This window comes from Urocampus carinirostris, chromosome 1, assembly GCF_059441175.1.
Source record: "Urocampus carinirostris isolate Australia breed hairy pipefish chromosome 1, RoL_Ucar_1.0, whole genome shotgun sequence".
Lineage (NCBI taxonomy): Eukaryota > Metazoa > Chordata > Actinopteri > Syngnathiformes > Syngnathidae > Urocampus > Urocampus carinirostris.
Genome location: NC_142349.1, coordinates 40,066,264 through 40,090,078, shown reverse-complemented (window position 1 = coordinate 40,090,078; position 23,815 = coordinate 40,066,264). Strand labels below are relative to the sequence as shown.

The 23,815-nt window shown below is 41.2% G+C and overlaps 1 protein-coding gene across 1 annotated transcript in view; it reads right to left on the bottom strand.

Moving 5' to 3' along the window:
- Positions 1 to 23,815, bottom strand: part of cep112 (centrosomal protein 112) — a 192,486-nt gene that overhangs the window by 117,604 nt on the left and 51,067 nt on the right. Inside the window, exons 16-17 of the mRNA XM_088338786.1 lie at positions 23,329 to 23,408; positions 6,974 to 7,109 (exon numbers count right to left, since the gene is read on the bottom strand). Of these exons, the coding sequence (XP_088194912.1) occupies positions 6,974 to 7,109; positions 23,329 to 23,408 (216 nt within the window). The remainder of the gene's footprint in view (positions 1 to 6,973; positions 7,110 to 23,328; positions 23,409 to 23,815) is intronic.

Genomic DNA, 23,815 nt, shown 5'->3' with positions numbered 1-23,815 from the left:
TTCCCACATTCCAAAAACATGCATGTTAGGTTAATTGGCTGGTTCAAGTTGTCCCTCTGTGCCCTGCGAATGGCTGGCAACCAGTGCAGGGTGTCCCCTGCCCACTGCCTGGAGATAGCTTGGATGGGCTCCAACACCCCCGCGACCCTACTGAGGATAATGCAGATAATGGATGGATGGATATATACACATATATGTGTGTGAAATTTTAATGAGTTCTCATATACAGTGGTGGATCTTTGCTAGGGTAAGTAATATATTGCCGTGCAGCCCCTGGCAAGTGGAAATCATCCACGGAGATCCACTTTTGGCAGACCTACTTCCAACCTCACTTATCAACTCATTGAAAACAGCCTCACGTGAAAAATGAGTTTCACTGGGGCAGTTGGGAGCATCGAATATAAATCTACCCGATTGGCTCCAGTGAACCCCATTGCCCTTTTAGTTGTGGTGCTGAAAAGCGTCAAAACAACACCACTGCAGAGTTACTGTAGCATTCCAAGCTAGAGAATAGCAACATAATAGTTTGGTTTCTGAAATTCTCTATTCATACAACAGGGGCAAATACGTAGTTTAGGCCATCACATTTCACTGGGAACCCTGTGTAAGTTTAGTGAGACAAGGAGAACTTCAATATAGTATCAAGTGGTCATTCCTCAACTGGCAGTCTTAACTGGAAATAGAAAACATGGGTTTTCTACACTGGTGTAACACACGCATATATTTAACACCCACCCTAAATGTCAGTGTTCAACAATAAAGCCATTTTCATAGCACACCAGGAAATTGAAATGGAATGAAATAAAGGATATACAGTGGAACCTCGGTTTTCGAACACCTCTCAGTTCGAACAAATCGGTTCTCGACCAAAAATTTAGAGAAATTCTTGCTTCGCTGTTTGGTCAAATAATCGGAGTTCGAACGCCGGTACGCTAGGGTGCGATGCTGAGCGGCGTACGGGTGTAGATCGTGTAGATTGCCCCCACCCCTCGTGAATAACTGTTATCACGTGCGGACGTGTTTCGTTTTGCTTTTGCTTTTAATATAGGTGTACCAAGTGTTTTAGCCCCTAATTATGCCTTTGAAGAAGGTCGGTGCAAGCAGCAAAGTTGCTACAGGTGGAAAAAAGAAGAGTAGTGGTACAACTATTGCATTTAAGAAAGAAATAATAGCAAAATATGAAGAAAGTGTGCCAGTTTCCGATCTTGCTATAAATACAGCATGGCTTCTGCTGAGCACCTCAAAGGTAAGAAATCCTATTCATAATTTTTTTCTTTACCCTTTGTTTATTTTTACACGTTCAAGTTAGTGTAATCTTTCGTACGGAAGATTACGATAACGCGAACGTACGAATAGCCTGGGTTAGCTTTGTTTACGTAAAACATTCAGAATGTTGGAACGGAGCTCCCTTTCCAATGAAGCGCTAGCCACTTGTTGTGGAGACCCGGGTGCTAAATGACATGTAAACGACCTGATTTTTTTATTTTTAAACGTTCATGTAATCTTTTGTACGGAAGATTACGCTAATGCGAACGTACGATTAGCCTGGGTTAGCTTCATGTTTACGTTCATGGTAAACATTCAGGGTGTTGGAACGGATTAAAACAATTTTACTTCTAATGGCAAAAACGATTTTCGGTGATCGACAAAATTGGTTTTCGAACAGGGTTCTGGAACGGATTATGGTCGAGAACCGAGGTTCCACTGTAGATACATAAATGAAATAGAGCACTGCCAATGTCCTAATGCTGGTGTGCTGCTGTCATACCCTCATAAATGAGTGGGAGAACTTTATCTATGGCGCAACAGCCATAGACACTTAGTAGGAAATCAGTTATTAAATAAATTGTTAAAAAGCAGATGTAAAATTTGAATGGAACTCGTTAAGTTCCTAAATGATGTGCTGATGTGAATTGTGGCTCCTTACCCGCATGTTGGAAGTGGGAGAGATGATTGAAGAAATAAGTAGAAAAACATTTTAGTCCAAAGAAAGAAAAAGAATACATTCGCATAACTATCGCGCTGCTGTCGAGTGGAAGCGCTGATTGCAAACATTTAAATGTGGAATTTATTTCGGTAAAAAGATTCTCAAATTCTGGTTTCAATTGTTCCCTCGATTTTTGCTGTGAGTACGTTCTATTTCCACCCACATTAGGTGAATTTGTGCAAAGTAGGGATAATATACTGAATGTACATATTGAAGCATTTTATAGAATTATTAATGTATTTTTTTTTTCTAACAAAATACAAAGTCCTTTACTTGTCAAAAAGTCTTTGAGGCTTTAATCTGTCTCGAAAGCAAAATAAATACCATCATTGTCATAAAGTTTGTTTTGAAATAATAACAGGAAACCCACAATTGATGCAACGTGTATAGTACGATATGACGCTCAAAATTTCATAACAAAGTTGTTTTTCCCCAGTGGTGGCCTTGAGAGGGACAGGCGTCACCATGCTATACTTGACAAATCCTAGGAAATTGTGCCCCTACAACCCTAGTGGTTCAAGGATTCAACCAACCAACCAACCAACCAACCAACCAACCAACCAACCATTAGTATGGTCACACTGCCTGTCAATGTTCAGGTCCGGCTCATCAGTGAAGAGCTGGAAAACGACGATCACGTGATGAAGGTGCTGTATCAAAATGAGATCATAAGGCTCCTCCAACTACCGGTAACCATGGAAATCAGCACTATCTGTTTCATGTGGGAAAGGAAACCTCTACCCATTAAAATAGCCTGAAAAGGGATGGGCACCGCCAGACTGTACTTTCCCAGGACACACAAAAGGAAGTGGTGCCCCGATAATGCTGGGAGTTATGGAATCAGTAAACTGTTAACCTGTCCCTTCTTAAATGCTGAAAATGAATAAATAAATCAATAAATAAAGCAACCAAAATACATTTTTGAAGCTTGAGCTCTTAGATGAGTATTTGAAATGTTTATAGCTACTTTACATGAAATGCGCAAGACAAAATAATTCCAGAAGAAAAGCGCCTGTAGCCAAACTGACTTCCTTAGACAGCTTTGGAAGTTTTAAACAATGCATCTATCAGAAAAGCTTCACCTAAAAAGTTCAGTCAGGGAATAAACTGGTGTGGACTGCTCTTCATGACGACCAGGAGTGCTGACCCAAACATTTCAGATTATATCTACTATAATCGCATACCTTTCAAACAATAGAATGAAATTGTATTAAATACAATTTTTGCTAAAATATTTCAATCCAATCGTATTCCAAAATGAATATGATTTTTATTGAACAAACTTTTTTGGTCTATTTTAAATGAAATGTATCTACTTAGAAGTAATTTAATCGGGCCATTGTTTACGTAATCTTGTAGCCGCATGGGTCCGTTTCCATAAATAATGGCAATGAATTTGGATTAGGAGGTGGGCCGTTTGCAGTGAAGAGTGACAGAGATTGCTTGCCAGTCAAATTATATGTGTTCTTTGTATTTTATACGTTTTTGATCATTTCAAATTGCATATGTTGTATACCAATTTATATAAGGGGGGGAAAATAAAAAAGAACAACCTCGTCTTGCCCATTTCGGCTCTAATCCGAATTGTCTGGTAGCAGACACAGTCATTGAAGATTGCTTACATTGTCGCAGTATTCTACATAGTCTGTCTTGCTGTGAGTTGGTGTCATGTTGAGTTTGTAAGGGGCCGGTCACACAGACATTTGCGGCTGAATCACGGCCAGAAATTTCTGCCTTTGAGGCGGACGCTATTGGACGCATTGAGTTCGCCATTCAGACGAGATACAGCGGTGCTTGACACGAGTTCGGAAATTCGCGCGCGGGTGGCAGCGCAATAAAATTTTGCCCTGCTCAATTCTTCAGAGCGCGGGTACGCAGCCTTTCACGAGCGTATTGAGGCTGATCCACGGCCAGAAGTTTCTGGCCGTGAAGCAGATGCCGTTGGGCGCTGTTGGACGTTTAGAGACCGCCATATAGACGAGATAGAGCTGTGCTTTACTCGCGGTCGCAAATTTTCACGTGGTTGGCCGCGTTCAAAACTTTTGAGCAGCTCAAAAGTTTGAGCACGTGTTTAAACCGCGTGCCGCACACGTGGTCAACACGAGGAAATGACGCGGAAATGACGCGGAACGACGTGCTCTGGCCGCGGCCAGGGCGTGGTTACACATGGGTAGGACGGGAAATTTCAGCGGGTAATCGTGGGTGGAGCATGGTAATAGCATGTTCTGCGCCTGTATCGCGGTGTTATTACGTGAAATTAGCGTGTTAAGCGTGTGACACTCAAACGCCTTTCTCTGCGTATAAACAGCGCGAATGCCGAGCACACGTCAGTTGTGCTCGTGACGTCAAAGGGGTGAACATGGATCCCCGTCAGCATAGTTTCTCTTCATTTCGAATAAATCTTTCGGTGCATTCGCAATGATCGCAGCAACGCTTTATTGCTAGGACCTTAACTTGGCCTTTTGGCTGAGAGTAAGAATTTCGGCTCCTAAGCTTTGTAGCGTATTATGATCTGATCGATAATGAATAATGAATAAAGAAGATAGACCAACAACCCTTAAACCTCACCCCCGCCCCCCAGTCAGCGTAGTGACCTCGTCTCAATCCATTTTTATTTATTGACAGTCCTTATCAAGATAATAAAATAAAACTGATGCCATAGCTTGAAATCTTGATCTTCACGGGACTGTGTTTCTACAGTCCGTTTCCGAGATTAGCTTCCCCTCGCTATTACAACCACATTTACCTCGTTCAATCTCACTTTTAGGGAATGTGATGGCGAATATATAACCAAAACCACTTCGTCTTGCATTTGTTGGAAATGTAATACAACTTAAACCATTCCGTCTTTGTTTTTGTTGTGAACGTAATCGAACGGTAATGCACACCGTATATAAAATCCTCCCCCCCTCGCGTGAACGCGCATTCTGCTGCGCTTCGAACGAAAGCGATCGTATTCTATATAAAACGCTTATTAAAACTATAAATCGAGCTAATTATAACAATTGGGAGATCCTAGTCTAAATAACGCGTTTATTTAAACAATAAAGTACGATCGTATTCTACAAAATGCGTTTGTTAAAACGTGGATGAAAAAGTCACGCGGGGGGGTGGGGCGGTTATGGGTGTTGCGTAGGACTCGGATTTGGGCACAACACCGGCTCGGCAGTTTTTATACACGTGGTCTAAACACGGAAATGATGCGCAAATGACGCGATGAGAGGAAGCGGAACAGTCGCCGGCGTCTTTTTTCCGGCCATACCACAGATCAACAGCGGGTTGGCCAATTTTGCGCATTTTCCATCCCGGGCAACCACGGGCAAAAAAAAACCGCAAAATTTTAGCCGTAATTCAGCCGCAAATGTCTGTGTGACCAGCCCCTAAGCTTTATTATCATATAATACAGGGGATTGGCAATCATTAATACTGTAAGTTAACAGGAAGTTGACAGGTATGAGACTGTTGATTATACAGTAACTTCAATTTCAAATATACAGTGGTTGCTTACGTAACTTTGAATGGACAAAAAACATCAAATATTCTATATATATTTTTTGGGGGACTGTAGTAGTTTGCATGCACAAACTGGACGAGCTGATGTAGTCAATGAGGAGTCACTAGGAGCGGTTTCGACCTTGAGTGGTAGCCTCTGGGAATGCCTGTGAAATCGATTGTATACCGTAATTCTCTTATTTGGAGAAAAACACTTCTTATTCTACCATTTAAAACAGTATTGTCCGTTAGAATACGCTAAAGAATTCAGTCCTAAATGATTGCTAGCCGACATTCAGCAAGCACTGGGCCAGTGAGCAACAAATAGCTATTTAGCAAGGTGCTACCTTTACACATTGGTTAAAGAAGCATCTGGTTTTGTCAACTTTCACTTCCTAAGTAGACACACATCTTGTATGTTAATGCACTAATCCGTTCCAAGCCCCACAAAAGTAAAATATGATATTTTTTTAATAAATCATAAAAAAGCATCAGAACATGAAACAAATATATGTTGAAATTAGATTACAACACAGTAAACATAAAAAAGAGAACAATAATGTTAAAAAACAAAGACTAAAATAAAGAAGTAAAAACATTTATTTTTGCGTTTCCTGAAAAACGACTCCATCGACGTCTACTTTTGCTGGCTTTTGACAATCCTTCCGGGTGATTTTTTTCCACAAATTCCGAGACTTCATGCAATTTTACTAAAATGTCTTCAATTTGGTCTGATTGATGGCTATGCGGAGTTTGCTTGTTCTCCCCGTGCTTGCGTGGGGTTCCTCCGGGCACTCCGGTTTCCTCCCACTTTCCAAAAACATGCATGTCAGGTTAATTGTTAAAAGCATCACTAGGGGGTGCGCTTTCACTATCTATTGTTCGGGAAACTCTGAGGGAGGCGAATAGCAGCGCGTACTGTACTGTATTTTTGACTTTGTAACTAGAGGCCCTCTTGATATCTAGAGGCAATATTTTCCCCTTCAGGTACTTCGTAACCGACATTTGTAAGTAGAGGTAACACTGTATATGGTCATTGTAAAGAACATAAGCTCTTGTTACTGAATGCATTTGCTGGTGACAGGAAATGCATCTCAACAAAAACAAAGAAGGATAAAAATGTAATCAAATCAATAAAACAATAGACAAACTAGGTGAAGAGGCAATGAGAGAGTAAGAGAAGAATTGCTGGACAGCCAGCGTGGCGCCCTAGCACATCTGTGGTCATGCTGTGCTTCCACTACTCCAAAACAAAAGTTCAGCGAGTGTGTGTGTCTGTATTGTCTTGGTTGAACATTTTCAAAAGCTCGCTCATTCCGCCGTAATCACAAGAGGGAGGTTGGATGCGTGTCAATCTGAATGCAGGACTAAATGGATTATATGCATGGATATCGGCAAGCCGCCGGAGCAGAAATGAAATGAGAAACAGGTGCGCTTATTGTGTCGCGTTTCTATCTACATAATACGCGTGACATGTGTGCAGCAGATTCAGACCTGGAGCTTGAATTGGGCCTCGGCCTTTTCAGAGCGGAGCTTGACCTGCCTCCTGAACTGCTCCAGTGTAGTGTCAGCCTGTTGCATGTGAATCTTGTGGTTCTTCTGGGTTTTGTCCAGTTGCTTCTCTTTGTCTCTAAATGCAAAAAAGACAGAAGTTTGTGTATTTTTTACACTATAAGGTGCATCAGATTATATGGCACCCCCCTAAAGATTAGTCCTTTATCATTTATTTTTCATACACAATGCACACCATGTAATCGAGATTAAAATAAGAGCTACCAAAAAGGCCTTATACACTTACGAATCAGTTTATATCTATTGCTGATTAAATAATCAAAACATTGTTTGTAACGAGAACCGAACCCAGGACGCGGTGAGGGCACCGACACTTTATCACTAGATCACTAGAGGTACAGTTGACATCCAATAGGTATTCAAACTTATCTTATGATCACTATTTTTATTCCTGGTGCCAGAAACACTGATTATAATTGTGCATTTTGATTGGTTAAACAATCCCTCCACTTCTTTATCTGTGCGTTAATAACCACTTGGTTTAGTATGTATAGTTGGTTGGATCCCTTAACCACTAGGGTCGTAGGGGCACCATTTCCTGTGCTGCGTCTTGGGCAAGTACAGCCTGGTGGCTCCCATCCCTCTCCAGGCCAACCCATGTTTCCATTCAGTCTTGTGTTAGGCAAATGTGCTAACCACTGCACTACCGAAATGTACGTTAGATAGCTTGTATAGTATTTTGTTAAAAGTCTTTATGTTTTCTATTTCTATGTTACGAGACGTTGACTCACAGGTGAAGAAGTGGAGAGACTGTTTAATCTATTTTAATGCACCTGGCAAATCAGTTTCTGGCACCATCGGAATAATGTGATAATGAGATAAGCTCTAATGCCTTTTCTTATGTCATCTGTATCACTGGAGATCTAGGGCGTTTGAATAACGTTGCATACAATATATTGCATTTGGGCCTGGGACGGTTATCGATTTATCAACCATTGATTACACATGGAAATTCTGCAGTATATAAGGCGCACTGGGTTATAAGGCGCGCACTTAAGATTTTCTGGTCAATTTTCTTATTTTTTTTAGGTGAGCTTTATACTCTGGAGAATACGGTGAGTGTTTGTTATGATGCAGGACTTATTGTTTCCAAGAAATGCTACCACGTATACAAAAAGCAGTTATTAGAGTACGCAGCTATGAATATTTTATCAAATACTTATTGTAATTTATTTTTTCTCTGAGATCAATTATATATATATATATATATATATATATATATATATATATATATATATATATATATATATGATATTGTAATTTATCACGTTATAATATGGTATATTAACTTAATAAAAAAAAAAACAACTCTGTTATATGGTCTTTTTTAACTAGGTTCTGCCAAAAATACATATACAAATAACAGCTGCAGTCACGATATTTCCTTTCATTAAATAGGGCGAAACCTAGCCAATATTTTGATTTTCGGATATCTACGCCAATCATAATGTGTTCTAAATATAGTGGACACAATTTAATTTTTATTTGATAATGAGCAACCAAACAGGGTGTCAGTTTAAGATCATGTGATCCGCAACACTAGCTAACAATGTTTACGGCAACATTAATGGACCTAATTGCTGATGTCACCACTTGAGCCACTGTTTTACTTAGTTTTCATCTTTTTAGATTTCCAATTCCTTTTAAAATTGTGCACTGTGCAGTATGTCTTTTAACATTTATTCTTCATATGAATTTATTTGGAATGAGATTTTTATTTTGTTTTTTAGGAAAATAAGTTTTTCAATATATTCCGCTCTGACACCCGTGTGCGCGTGCATGTTTCCCACTCGGATTTTGCAGTGTGATTGCTAGCAAATGTCAGGTCATATAGTTTGCATGGTGAGGCGGCTGACAGGCATAGTGAGAGCTGTCAGTGCTAAAGCAGCAGCCTGGAAGATGCTATACAACAGAGGCGAGCAGCTGTCAAATCTCCATGTGCTGTGTGCATGCCAGGGTGCAAGGTGAAGGTGTTGTTTGTCTCAATCAGAATCAGGCAAGGGCCTAAAGCAGCAAAGGTAATTGCATTTTCCTGAGTTTAGACCTTGTTAACCCGTGCAATCTTTCGAACGCCATCCAAGGATGGTTTGATTTTACAGTGGAATGAGTGGGATTAAGATTTGATTTACTGTGTTATTGAGGTTAATGATGGCTATGGCAGCGTGTTTTTTTTTTTGTATATTCAATCCATATAATATCTGCACCGCTTAATCTTTACCAGAATCGCGGGGGTGTTGGAGCTATATTCCGGCAGTGGGCAGGGCACGCCCTGAAGTGGTTGCCAGCCAGTTGCAGCGAACACAGAGACAACCATTCATACACTCACTCATACCTAGGGACAATTTGGAGTCACCAATTCACCTGTCATGCATGTTTTTAGAAATGTGGGAGGAAATCGGAGTACCTGTAGGAAACCCGCACAGGCACAGGGAGTACATACAAACTCCGCATTGGAAAGCTAGGAGCCGTGCCATTTTGTGTATATGAAAATACGACACACACATGCGCGCACGCACGCGCGCGCACACGCAAACACAGTCACACACACACACACGTTTTGAGAAAGTATATTGTGTGTGAAGATGACAGTGTAACAGCATTATCATTGTCTTCATTCAAGCTGAGAATGCTGAGTGAACATCCACAAATTCGCAATTGCAGAGGAAATGGCGTTTTTGTGCCGTAAAACCAATTGGTGCCCAGCCTCCACTGTCGCTGGTGCACGCACACGTGATCGTAGCCCCGCTGTTGCTCAATGCAAATCACCAGAACCGAGCCATCTAAGACTTCAACCTACCAAGCTGAATCATACACTGGCATGAGTGTGATTAACCGGATTAGTTCAGTGGTCGATGTTCATGCAATGTAATCAAGGCTATAACAACAGCATCATTCAATAGAGTGTGGCAAAAGTCCAGATCAATGTCTTCTACAGAAAGAAGAGATTGAAAGCAGCACAGTGCATCATTCTACCCTCCCTGAAGGACATTTACTCCCCTTAGCAGAGCCCAAAACATCATCAAGGACACATTACATCCAGGTGCCAAGCTATTTGACCTGACATCTTCTAGAGGGTATCACAGGTGCATCAGAGCAAGACCTGACGGAATGAGAAAAAAACTTCTTTCCAAGAGCCATTACCACCCTGAACTCTCATCTCGTCTCCATAATCCTAATATTCTGTACAACTGCCAAGGTGAATATACACATTACATATTGTTACTATAGTGTTGTTCAACGTTTTATCCTTTTACAAATATTTACCTTTTTAATTTGTTTTACTTGCACTGAAAGTTAGACGTAGGCAACATTTTGGAAGACGGCTGATAGCATGCTCCAGGACATTCATATAAAATATTGGCAATAAATAATAACGGCAATAACAGCATTATTATTGTAGTCATTTATAAATAATCCAACAAACAATTCGTCTACATATTTTATTACGTGTGTCTGTGTGAAAGAGTTATTTATAAACACCGAAACAATAGTTTTATACACATCTTGTCACAGAAACCTCGTGGAAACAAGAATTTTCACAAAACTTGCCAATTTTCAACTATAATTAATTCAAGTGTTATAAAAAAAGTTAAGATGTAGTTTTTTTCTGTTTGAAGAAGCGTCGCTCTTCCATTCAGTGGGTTCCATTATTTGACAAATCAGGTTTCATGCACCTCTTTCATGGCCAAATTCAAGTACTTTCTAAGGACTTTCGAAGCCAATTCCACGATTTCTCTAGTACCTTTCATAGAAAAGAACCAGTGAGAACCCTTTATTCTATAGAGCCACAAATGACGCTGAGATTTAGCAATGCAATTTTGAATCTTGTGTGTGCATTTATCAAGACATATGTTTTTAAAACTTTAGTAAATTTTGAATATATTTTTTAAGACAAATTTCTCCCCGTATAGGTGTTGGGTGAAAATAACGGTGATACAAGTACATAACTTGCATTTTCAGTTTCAGGGAGCTTTTCCCATTAAAATTCAGCACTGGAAACCGCTACCATATTTTTTTTTTTAAATAAATGTCGACAATTGATACGTTATGCTTGCACTAACACACATTTTATTGTTCTCTGTTTAGGTGTAGCATGCACCTGTCCTCTTTGAGGACACTTCATAGGACAATGCTGTACAAACCTATACCAGCTGCTGTTAATCATGAAGAAAGAAGAAATGCAATGGCAAAGCAAAGCCAACAAAGAGCAGTGTCTGCGTCATTTTTAGCAGACCTGTTGAGAAACATGGCAGCAATTCTAAACATTTACAAGCAGAAACAATGACTACTGTTCAAATAAGTATGTAAATGAACTACATTTAAAGTGAACGTTACAAAAAGAAAATTAACAAAGTGACCCCCGCTAGTCTAATGAGGACTTATTGATTATACTTGTCTTGTTAAACTATTAGATAAGAGGCAAAATTCACCTGATTTTATCCCTATTCATGGGTAGCTATATCAAGTGGTGGTGTCAATGTTCACCTGCTCTCTGGAGTACAGTCATATTGCTCAAAATGGCTGCCCTCAGAGATTGATATGTGATACAAGTGGATTTTGCTTGTTATTTCATATTCCACGAGTAAAAAAAAACAAAAACAAAACAAGGGCAAACATAATATAACAATATATAGAGATCCTTTGGGTTTACTTCTGTTTTATAGCATGTGGACAAGTCAGTTCAGGACTTTCACATTTGATGATTACATTATTAATTTGTGTCTTACATAGTAATGCATTCTAATGTTCACACTTCCTTTGTTGTTACATGCATCTTGAATTTGATTGGTCACTTTTGAAAAGTGGCCAAGATTAATTCGATCATTAGTTAAATCAGGCTCTTGCACCCTTCCATTCAAAGTTCTGATTGTGTTTAGGTTGGGGAGGCAGGAAGGAGAATGCATGTTTTGAACCACCGGATGCTTCTTCAAACCAATTACAAAAAAAAAAATTAAAAAAAGGAAGTAAAGGGCCAATGAGATTCTGCACAGCACATTAATCTGCATTGAACAGACTATCGAGTGAAGGAGCATTGGTGTGTGTACAGTTCATAAAAGAAGCAGAACATTAAAAAGGAATGAATGCAGAGGATTTAAAAAGAATATGTAAGCATTTGCGTCTCTTTATAGAGTTCTGAGTCTTTGTAATTTTGGTCTCTCTCATGTCGGACATCAAACGACAAAGAAAATGTTCCCCCACAACTTTCCTTTCCCAGTTGTGTGTCCTCTGTAATTATTAATTTGTTCTGTGAATATGTTCCCTCACAGGTTCAAGCAGACACACACACAAAGATTGAGGCAAAAGGAGAGGGGGACAAGGGGAATAAAAAAATTCTTCCGTGAGCTTCAGAGAAATCCCGGCGATCAATGTGATGTGTGAAAAAAGTTAAAAAAGGTTTTAACAAAAGCATGCCCGCTAAATGTTCAACTGACAAGTCAACTTGCCGAATGACCTGCTTGGAGCTGGCTTAGCCCGCCCGGCCTTTACCTACGGGACAACATTCCACCCCGACATACTTCAAAACAGTGCGACACTTTGAAAGCTCCAAAGCTGAAGAGTATGTGACCACATGGAAGTGGCAGCCATTCTTGGGAAAATAACTATTTCTCTGTGAGTGTGTGTGGTCAAAAGGGTGGGAGACTTTGTGTCCCTGTCAATAACAGAGTGATGAAGGCCAGATGAGAGGACAGAGAAAAAGACTCAGGGAGGCCTGGCAGCGAAAAAAAGCACAAGGGTGCAAGCACCAGGGCGGTCGGCTGCCTTCAAATGGAATCCTGGTCAAGAAAGTGCAATGAGAGGCGGCTCAAATTAAAGATGTGACTTAGCTAAATAGGAAGTCTTGTGATCCTTGGACACTAAATGGCTGCTTATTAGGCTGGGAGAGGGAAAAGTGTTCCCTGTCAGTCGAAACAACAAGTATACTAGACCGTAATAGGCACAGGGAATATGACATTTTTGGAACTGAGGTGAGGTAGAGCGCTCGTCTTGGGATCAAGAGGTCGCAGGTTCGATACCCAGCACCTCCGTGTTATATGTCGAAGTGTCCTTGGGCAAGACACTGAATCTCTAATGCCCCCAATAAGCAGGTAGGCGCCTTGCATGGCTGACTCCCTATTGGTTTGTGAGTGTGTGTGTGAATGGGTAAGAGTGAAGCACATTGTAAAGCGCTTTGGGAGTTCTTCATTGACTTGAAAAGCGCTATATAAATGCAGAACATTTACCATTTACACATTTACTTACGTAACACATCTAATATGGAAAGATGCATAATATCCGTAACAAGGCAAATTTTTCACCAGTGGCAACCCATGTTTTGATTTAGGCTGGGTAGTTAGTTTTAATTGCCTCACGAATTAGTTCACATTTTTAAACTCAATCTGCTGCGTAATAAATAATGGGTTTATACTGCTTGTTTTCATTTTTAAATTTGAACACTTTCGAAGGAGATTAAATAGGAAACAAGTTCGTTATTTTGACTATTATTCCTCACTTTTGTTCGTTGCTTGACGATGAATCACTATTTACATCATTACCAAGATGGACCAATAATTTTGCTTTCGTTTCGGCTCCATAATAACAGTATTATGATAATAATGATTAGAATAATAGGTCCAAATCCACTGTGTAATCACTAGCCCACTTTGGATCTAGATGACAAAGGAATTAGATAGATAGATAGCTAGATTGATACTTTATTCATCCCTGTATTACCGTTATTTTCACCCAACACCTATACGGGGAGAGATTTGTCTGAAAAACAAATATATTCAAAATTTACACAAGTTTTAAAAACATTCATCACAATTAGCATTAGATTTCATCTCTTCATCATGCCATTTTTCATTCACGGTACCACATTGTACCACGTTGTTTTTGATATTTTTATTTTTTTTTATTTTTTTTATATAATGCTTTACTAAATTGTATAAGGTGGCACGCCGAGTACAAATAGTATGATAATGAGACAAAAATGGAAATATTTTTTCTTTGTTATCGACAATCCTAGTGGCCTAGTGGTTATGATCACCTCCGCTACCTGGGTTCCACCTTGGCTCATCAGATCACCTTTCTATTATGCTAATTCCAGCATACAAGCCCCTGCTGACCAGAGAAAAACCTACAGTGAAGCAGGTGAGGGTGTGGTCTGAGGGGGCAATGGAGGCACTACAGGACTGCTTTGATTGCACTGATTGGGACATGTTTAAATCGGCTGCCACTTACAACAACAAAATAAATATAGATGAGTACGCCATTTCTGTGTCAGCCTACATCAGTAAATGCGCAGAAGACGTCAGCAATAACAAAACTATATGCACCCGTGCCAATCAGAAGCCCTGGATGACTGCTGAAATACGAAAACAACTAAAAGTACGGAACCTTGCCTTTAGATCTGGTGACAAGGAGGCGCTGTTATCAGCAAGGGCTAACCTGAACCGGGCTATCAGACTAGCAAAGCGAACGCACAGTCAAAAAATCCAGGAACGTTTCCTCAGCACAACCAACACCAGGGATATGTGGAAAGGCATTCAGGCCATCACCAGTTACAAGCCAACCACCGCCCCAGTGCAGAACACTAGCATGGACTTTCTGAATGACCTCAACAAATTCTTTGGAAGGTTCGAGGCACAAAACGGCACCCCTGCAGCGAAAGCGGTTCCAAATCAGGACGAAAGAGCGCTCCACCTGGACTCATCTGACGTGAGGAAGACCCTGAGAAGGGTCAACACAAGGAAGGCTCCAACATTCCGGGGCGGGTACTTAGGGAGTGCGCCGATCAGCTGGCTTGTGTACTAACAGACATTTTCAACACCTCGCTAGACCAAGCCAAAGTACCATCATGCTTCAAATTTGCCAACATCATCCCAGTGCCAAAGAAACCCCAGATCTTATCACTCAACGATTACCGGCCCGTTGCACTGACTCCTATCATAATGAAGTGCTTTGAGAGACTGGTTAAAGAGCACATCACCTCCAGTCTCCCCTCCTCATTCGACCCCTTTCAGTTTGCCTACAGGACAAACCGCTCCACCAGGGATGCCATCTCCTCTGCGCTTCACCTGAGCCTGACACATCTAGAGGAGAAGAACACCCATGTGCGGATGCTGTTCCTGGACTTCAGTTCAGCATTCAACACCATCATCCCACAACATCTGGTAGACAAAATGAGACTCCTGGGTTTCAACACCCCCCTGCGGAACTGGCTGCTGGACTTCCTCTGTGACAGACCCCAATCAGTGCGGATAGGTCAGAACAGTTCAGATGTCATCTACCTCAGCACGGGCTCCCCCCAAGGCTGCGTCCTAAGCCCCTTGCTGTTCACCTTGATGACACACGACTGCGTCCCTAGGTCCGCCACAAACCACATCGTGAAGTATGCTGACGACACAACAGTGGTGGGCCTCATCAGGGATGACAACGACCTGGCCTACAGAGAGGAGGTGGAGCAGTTGGTGGGCTGGTGCAGGGACAACAGCCTGGTCCTGAATGTCGACAAAACTAAAGAGATCATTGTCGACTTTAGGAAAAACCAGCCCAACCATGCCCCACTTTGCATCAACAACAAGGCTGTGGAGGTTGTCAGCAGTATCAAGTTCCTAGGGGTGCACATTACAAACAAACTCACCTGGTCCGTGAACACTGCATCACTGGTTAAGAGGGCACAGCAGCGCCTGTACTTCCTGCGGAGGATGAGGAGAGCCCACCTGCCCCCACCCTCCCTCATTACATTCTACAGGGGCACCATAGAGAGTATCCTGACCAGCTGTATCTCTGTGTGGTGTGGAGGCTGCAGCGCTACCGACTGGGGTAGTGTGAGGAGGATAACGAGGACAGCACAGAAAATAATCGGGACTACACTTCCCTCCATTCAGGACATTGGCCAGAAGCACTGCCTATCCCATGCTAAAAACATTACCGGGGACCCCTCTCACCCCCATCATGGACTGTTCACTCTGCTAGCCTCTGGGAAGAGGTACTGCAGTGTGCGGTGCAGGACCACCAGGCTCCGCAATAGTCTAGTCCCCCTGGCCATTAGACTGTTAAATGGTCAATCTAACATATAGTTAACTTAAATCTAAACGGCTGCTAATCTGACTTTTTGCACTACTGGCAGTTTTTTTTATAGCTTGCCACTCCTTGCACATTGCTCTCTGCACTATTGTATTTACAGCGTTATTGTTACAGTGTTAATGTTACTGTGTACCTGACTTGTTAACCTGACTGCCCATTTTGCACATCTGGTTAGCTACTCTTCTTGCACTATCGGCACTATGGTAAAATACTATACGTAGCCAAAATACAATACAACATTATTTATATCTGTACATTCAAGGAAACTGTGGGGGTCAGATGCATCGACATTTCGTTCTGTATACACGTGTACTAGAATGACAATAAAGTAGATCTGAATCTGAATCTGAATCTGAATATCGATGCATCAAATGCTGAACTAATGAGGTCAAGGATATTTGTCGACTGATTATTCATTGCTCAGTTACGGTGATATACTACCATGAAACCTAGGTATAACACGTCTTTAACTATTTTAATTTTTGGGGGGTGAATAACATCCATCCATCCATTATCTGCACTGCTTAACCTCAGTAGGGTCGCGGGAGTGCTGGAGCCTATCCCAGCCATCTTCGGGCACTGGGCAGGTGACACCCTGGTTGCCAGCCAGTCGCAGGGCACACAGAGACAGACAACTCACTCGCTTATTCACACCTACGGACAATTTGGACCGGCCAATTAACCTGACAAGCGAGTTTTTGGAATGTGGGAGGAAACCGAAGTGCCCGGGGAAAACCCACGCAAGCATGGGGAGAGCATGCAAACTCCACACAGGAAGGTTCAATCTCATGACCTCGGAACTGTCCCGCATACATGCTGACCATGGCGCTGCCGTGCTGCCCGGGTGAATAACACTGCATCTATAAATGGTTCTGTGCGGCCTGTGCCCAAATGACCCGTGGCCTGGTTGCTGCCCACTGACCTAGGAATTTTAATAAAAAGAGTTAAAGAGGCTTTTACAACACATTTGAATTTTGGCATTGTAATGTTTTTTTTTTTTTTTTACAGACTTCTCCTGTTCTTCTTGCAAGTTCAAAATTCTACTACTACTTTGGATTAAACTTACTATAACCGAACCAGAAGATAATAGCTAGCAAGTGGGTAAGAAGGATAAACTCAAATGTTTATGGTAAACTCGTAATTAAAACTCTACCTGAAACACAAATAAAGGATAAAACTAATGTTGAGAAAAAAAATAAAAGCGGAATTTAAAAGGAATACCATTGACTAGACTTATATAATTAAGTGTCAAATTACACGCTGTCTGAGTGGCAATGTGGCGTGGCATGATGTAACGACATGTCACTCTCTGTCCACACGGCAATTTGAACGGGCCTCATAGGAAATATCTTCAATAAAAAGGTTAACATTTTCTAGCCATGCATCATCCTTCGTTTTTCTTCTAGTCACTTTTTTTTAAAATAATTTGTATGTATGAAGATGCTGTGATATGGTGGTAAACGTTCAAATTAAGAATGAGAAAATGTAACTTAAAAATTTAGAAAAATATAAATTAGCAGAAAAAAATATGAATCTTCTAAGTAAAAATGTCTCATTTTGTTGGCACATGTTTTCTCCATGCCGTCTCTTTTTAGAGAATTGATTAAAGAAGCTGTAAAGAATCTGGAACTTTTTAACTCATGGCCGCTACCTCTGGCTTGTGTTATTATTGCAGCCTCTGTCAAGCGCGTTCATGATGCGCGTGCCAGTACAAGCAGAGCTAAACTGGTATCCGAAAGCAGAAAAAGGATGCCTTATGAGGGATTTCTATCATAATAAATGCCAAAGACAGACTGAATTGCCCAACCGAAGATAAATTGATCTGATATAGTGCAGAATTTTGAATAGTTGTGGAAACCTTTAGGGAACTAGCAGGATTGATACTGAGTTAAGGGGCCATTTGGAATTAAGCACAGGCATTTAATAGATATCTCTTCCCGATTGATTTCGTGCTCATAGTTTTCTGTAAATGTAGCATGAAAATGGTGAAAGCAAGACAATGACAAATACAGTCCTAACCTAAACCCCAAAAATTGTGAAAAAAAAAGTTTATTTGAGCACATCTAAAATAGTCCACGTACTTGCACATGCCACACAAGCAGCTTGACAGAGGCTGTAATGATTTAAGCAAAAATGTTTTCAGCAAGTAAAAAAAAATAATCAAATTATGGACCACACCTTTAAGATTATTTATTTTTTACAATATTTCTTGGGCAGCATGGCAGCGCGGTGGTTAGCGTGTGTGCGGCACAGTTCTGAGGTCATGGGTTCAAATCCAGCTACCAACCTTCCTGTGCGGAGTTTGCATATTCTTCCCGTGCTTGCGTGGGTTTCCTCTGGGCATTCCGTTTTTTTCCCACATTCCATAAACATGCATGTCAGGTTGATTGGCTGGTCCAAATTGTCCCTAGGTGTGAATGAGCAAGCGAATTGCCTGTCCCTGTGTGCCCTGCGACTGGCTGGCAACCAGTTCAGGGTGTCCCCTGCGCACTGCCCGGAAATGGCTGGGATGGGCTCCAGCACCCCCATGACCCTACTGAGGATAAGCGGTGCAGATGATGGATGGATGGACAATATTTCTTAATGAATTTTAACTGGACTTTTTTTACATCAACGCGGGAAGCATTTATAAATACAGATGCCTTTTGTCATGATTTGTCCTCCATGATTTTGCCCTCACCTGCGCTCATTCTTTCAGCCCCAGCTGCCAGTCGTTCCCTAATTAGTCATCCTCCTATTTAAGCACGTCATTCTCGTTCCCACCTGGTTAGTCCGTTTTCGGACCTCCGCACATGCAAGGCAAGCAATTTTCCCTCTGGCTCCAGTTCTGTTCCCGACCTGTTCCTATACCCTGTTCGATTTGGTCCCCTGTTTCCTATATCACTCCCCTGTCCCTGGCTTCCCGATCGTCTCCGGTTACCTGACATGTTCCGATCTCCGACCTCGCTCCCTCTCCCGTCCCAGCTGCCCGACTTGTTCCGATCTCCGATCCACGCTGCGCTCTCCCGTCCCATCTACCTGACTTGTTCTGATCTCCAACCACGCTATGTGTCCCAACCCGGCTACCCGAATTGGTCCAATCTCCGACCACGCTCCGTCTCCCGTCCTGGCTACCTGACTTGTTCCGATCTCCATCTACAGTTAATTCGTGAAGGCTTAGTGCTCGTCCTGCCCAGCGAGCACCAGGTTTTTCCCCTCAACCTGACTTCCCCAATCCCTCAATAATGCATTGTGTTAAATGTCATGCATTTGGGTCCACTGCTTAAAAATATATATATAAAAAGTCCGCTCACGCGCACGTCTGTGCCTGTGAACTCATCCAGATGTAATGACAACGAATCCACGCACACTTCAAAGAGCTTTTGGATCAAAAAAGAGACAAAAAAAGAAAGTACAAAAGCAAAATATTCTGCGTCCTTTGAAGAACAAAATAAACTAGGCCGTTTTTTTCAACGACATCTCCAGAGAAACCGAAAAGGGGTGGAGAGAAGACTGACACAGAAAAAAAAAAGGACGAATAAGTATGCAGACAAGAAAATTATAACGACAAATGTCTATTAAAGTCTATTTAAAGACAAACAGTGCAGTGACATCCTTGACACCGATATCGTGTTTTTACCAAGACCTGGTTGCAGGCCATAGTTATACATATTTCATATTTCACATTGACATTGACAAAGTTAACGAGGGATAATGTATTTTTTTCTGTGAAGTGTAAAGTTTAAATCCTTTGCAATCTACCTGCCTGGCAAATGATAGTTAGGACACCATTCCTTACGAGGCAATATTTTTTAAGCATTACAAAAATCTTAAGTATAGCTCAAAGAAACTAAGGATTTTAAGTGATAGTTATAGCAATAACTTGAAAAGCATCTCCACTGTGCAGATTAACATCTTGTTTATTTGATGCATGTTCGTTATTATTTAAATTGGGTTCCTCATTGGTTCAGTTGTGTATGTGCCAGGGGGAGCATAAGTTCAGATATAGATTTAAGAATTGCTCCAACATTTTCAATAAAAGATATGCTACAAAAAAACTTGACATGAGAACAACTTGATGGAACTGAGTTCCTCTTTTCAGACTGTTTTCTGAATATTGCTTTTACAAGACAGCCATATACAATTGCTCATATTTTAAAACACATTATGTATTGCAAAGCATATTAGGCTCATTTTTAACTGTATTTTATCGAAATATTGAGGGGTTAACGGACAAAATTGGCTATTTAGCAGTTCAGTTTCCATCTGATTCTGTAAGAATTTAGGTTGAAGGGGTAGGTTAGAATTAAAAAAAAAATGTTTTTGTTCTTGACAAACCTGATGGCTAAGCCTTCTCCACATGAGATCTTTCTTAAGAAGTTCAATTGGGTTGGAAATATTGAGCCAAGTGAGGCTTTTCCAATATTCAGGATCCATACCACCACCTGTCCCTTGGCTCTAACTGAAGCTTTCTAAAACTCTGCTGCAATCCCTCTATGGAAAAACATCACCCACTATACACTATACACTATACACCTTTTGCAGCATGCATCAGCGTTGTCTAGGGAGAACCAATGCTGCGGAAGATAAGACAACTTCAATAATATGTGATGGAGCTAAACACGCGCACACGCACACACACTACACTGAGGAAGACACTACCCGGTTGAGAGTAGACGAGCACCGTAGCATGCATGACCAAGCACTTACTTAGCAGTCCAATTGGCTATCTAGCAGTTCAAAGTCTGTACTCTATTGGACCGCAAACTGGCAGGCACTTGTTTTATTTATTGATAGTTAGGATTATTGTTGGAGCACAGAGTAAGGACAGGAAGGTAAACAAACGAATGCTTAAAAATATGAAGCAATATTATTAAAAGACAAGGGATAACAGCTAGTCGGTGTGCGTCAGACACACCCTAATTTGCCTCCCTGGCACGCTCAGTAGCTCTGCTTGTTTAATTGTTATGTTATGCCTTTACATCTTTCCACACACCCTCGGACGTCACAGCGCTAACTTTGAAAATCTTCTGGATCACCTTAAAAGGGCTTTGACGCGGCAGCAGGCAGGTAGCACACGCTCAACGACTTGAAAGAGCGCGTGCCTAGCAAGCTGAGTGCCTAATTAGACAGCAGCCTGATGGGCCACTTTCTTGTCGCTTAACGGCTGAACGCAGCGCAACTTGACTCCTCGCTGATGTTAACAGAGAGTCTGTTGCGTTTCTTGCCAAACGGATTCAGACAAACCCAAACATAAAGCAAAAGGCATCAAATGCCCCCTTGTGATTTTGTTCTGAATAAAAAAAAGTAAACTAATTTCACCAACATTGTCAAAGACAAAAAAGGCATACATACACAATGAAATTATTACGTTAAAATTGGCATAGTCAGCGGCCAGTAGTCCGATGTCATTAGAAAGAAATTCACTACATTGTTTTAGGGGTCACAGACTGCAGTGTGTTTGTATAGTTTGAATTAAAAATGATGGTAGCTATTGAAAGTTGTAGTGTGGGGTCATCAATGACTGCAGTTCTTTTAGCTACGCTCCAAAGAGCTCAGCGGGATTTACTGTTTAGAAACAGTTAAAAAAAGAAATGGGCTAAGACACAAAGCGCTTTTAGTCACTGATGAGGATCCAAGAAAGAAATTCAAGCCCTGCACAAACTAAATCTCTTTTCTCCTCCGAGTGACTATTGAGCCAAACAGTTTGAAATATCTCCAGGGTGCTTGGTGAAAGCAGCATAACTGGACAACGCATGGCTTGGCTCAAAGCGGGCCTGAGGTTGTGGAATGGCGTGTTGTATATCGCATTTTGCTGTCGTTCTACTTAACGTTTCACTTTGAATTGAAAGCACTGGCGGCTTATTGGGGAATGTTGTGCCATTGTGCAGCTAAATGGCAGAGTGAGAGAGACACAAATGGACGGAGAAATAAAGCTTTAGAACATGCTGAATTTATACTCTGAGAACTCAAGCATAAAACAATGAATGTCTTTGAATAGTGTTTTTGATCTTGATAAATTGTTGAACGCAAACAATACCACGCAGAAACCTATGCACACATACTGTAAAAATGGTATTGTGCCAGTGGTGGGCTGTCAGGCCTGCACACCTTCTCTGCTGTCCTGAGCATCTGAATCATTCATCCATTATCTGCACCGCTTTCATCAGTAGGGTTGCAGTGGTGCTGAAGCACCGCCCAGCTATCTTCGTACAGTGGGCAGAAAACTGGAGTGCCGCCTCATCTGAATCATATAAGGTTAATCGTATTCTTTCCATAAATACTTAGATGTGTGCCTTAATATTCAAGCATTTAACCAATCACATTTTAGCCATTACTTGTTGCCAGGGTCAGAAATCTACCAGGAAGCCTTCACCACCAGTTTTGCAAGCCCTGAGGCATAACATAAGCTAAAAATGTCGGTTTAGCCAATTGGATTCGTAGTTAGCGAGTCTGTCCTTTCTGCCAGGCTAGGAAACATCAGCGGTTTCACAAACTAGATTGGCCGGGGGGGGGGCTGTAACAGAAGTATAACATTGAAAAGGAGAAGTAAAATACAGTATCGCTGTGTCCACTTTCAGCAATAGCTTCGATGGCAATAGAAAATACCTTCTTGATGGAACTAAAACGAATGGATAAACTGTACAACTGAGTAATTGAAATCACCTTGAGGAAGAAACGGAAGATGGATTTTGGGCACAAATAAAATATATTTTCGGTGGGTAAAATGCTGCTTTAATTTTATATAATGGTGCAATTTTAAGAGGTTATTATTGATTCCTTTTTATATATGTCACAGCAGTAGTTGCAGTAAACGTTGTATAGCCATAAAACAGATTTCAGGGATTGGCTTGATTAAGATGTAGCACTACTGAAGGCCTAGGTGTGAAATTCACGGTCCGCCACTGTATGATGCTATACTTAAAAATAAAGCTAAAGTATGTCTCGCAATACAGAATATATTAATTTTAGTAGGGCAATGATGTTTTGTGTAATTTAAAAATAATAAAAAAACAGCCACCAGGTAACCTCTTTTCTCACACCTTCTGTTAACATTATCTTGTAACATATTGAGACATTTCTTCCCTGATCAACGAGGATATTCAGTACACTTCACCACAGTTAAGATGTGTGACTATGTTAAAATGTTTGACATTTCAGTTAAACCTTACTGATGTTTATGTGCGGTATCATTAGGGATACAATAAAAAGTTATTTTTTTATTGTACCTCAGTGCATCCTCGAGTTTGGCTAGCTTCCTCTTGGCCTGAGTCCTCTCTTTCTCTAGCTCGTTTAGCAGTGCCAGAACCTGAGCAAAGACAAAGGCATAAAAAAACGTTAAGTGTATTTGAAGTGACTTCAAAGAGGACATTGGTGACCTTGTGCACATGGTCATCTGCCATCCTTGGGAGCCCCATCAAAAAGTCGCATTTGAGCCTGTCAAGGCCTCTCACTGAGGAACTATATGGCTGCCATATGAGCTCTTTTTTTATGCACTGTGACCACTGTGGAAATATATAACAGACTTCACAGAGGTTGTTTGCATGTGGCCTTGACTATTGGAAAATCGTCAATAAGACACAACTGGCTTTCATCTCCAGGGAGTTCAAATAAACTCTGCTCAATTTAAGTGAGCGGGTGTCCTTTAAGTTCTTACAGGTGTACTTTTTTTCTGCGACAAGGTAAGTGAAGATAAAACTTAAGCCCTGCAAGGGT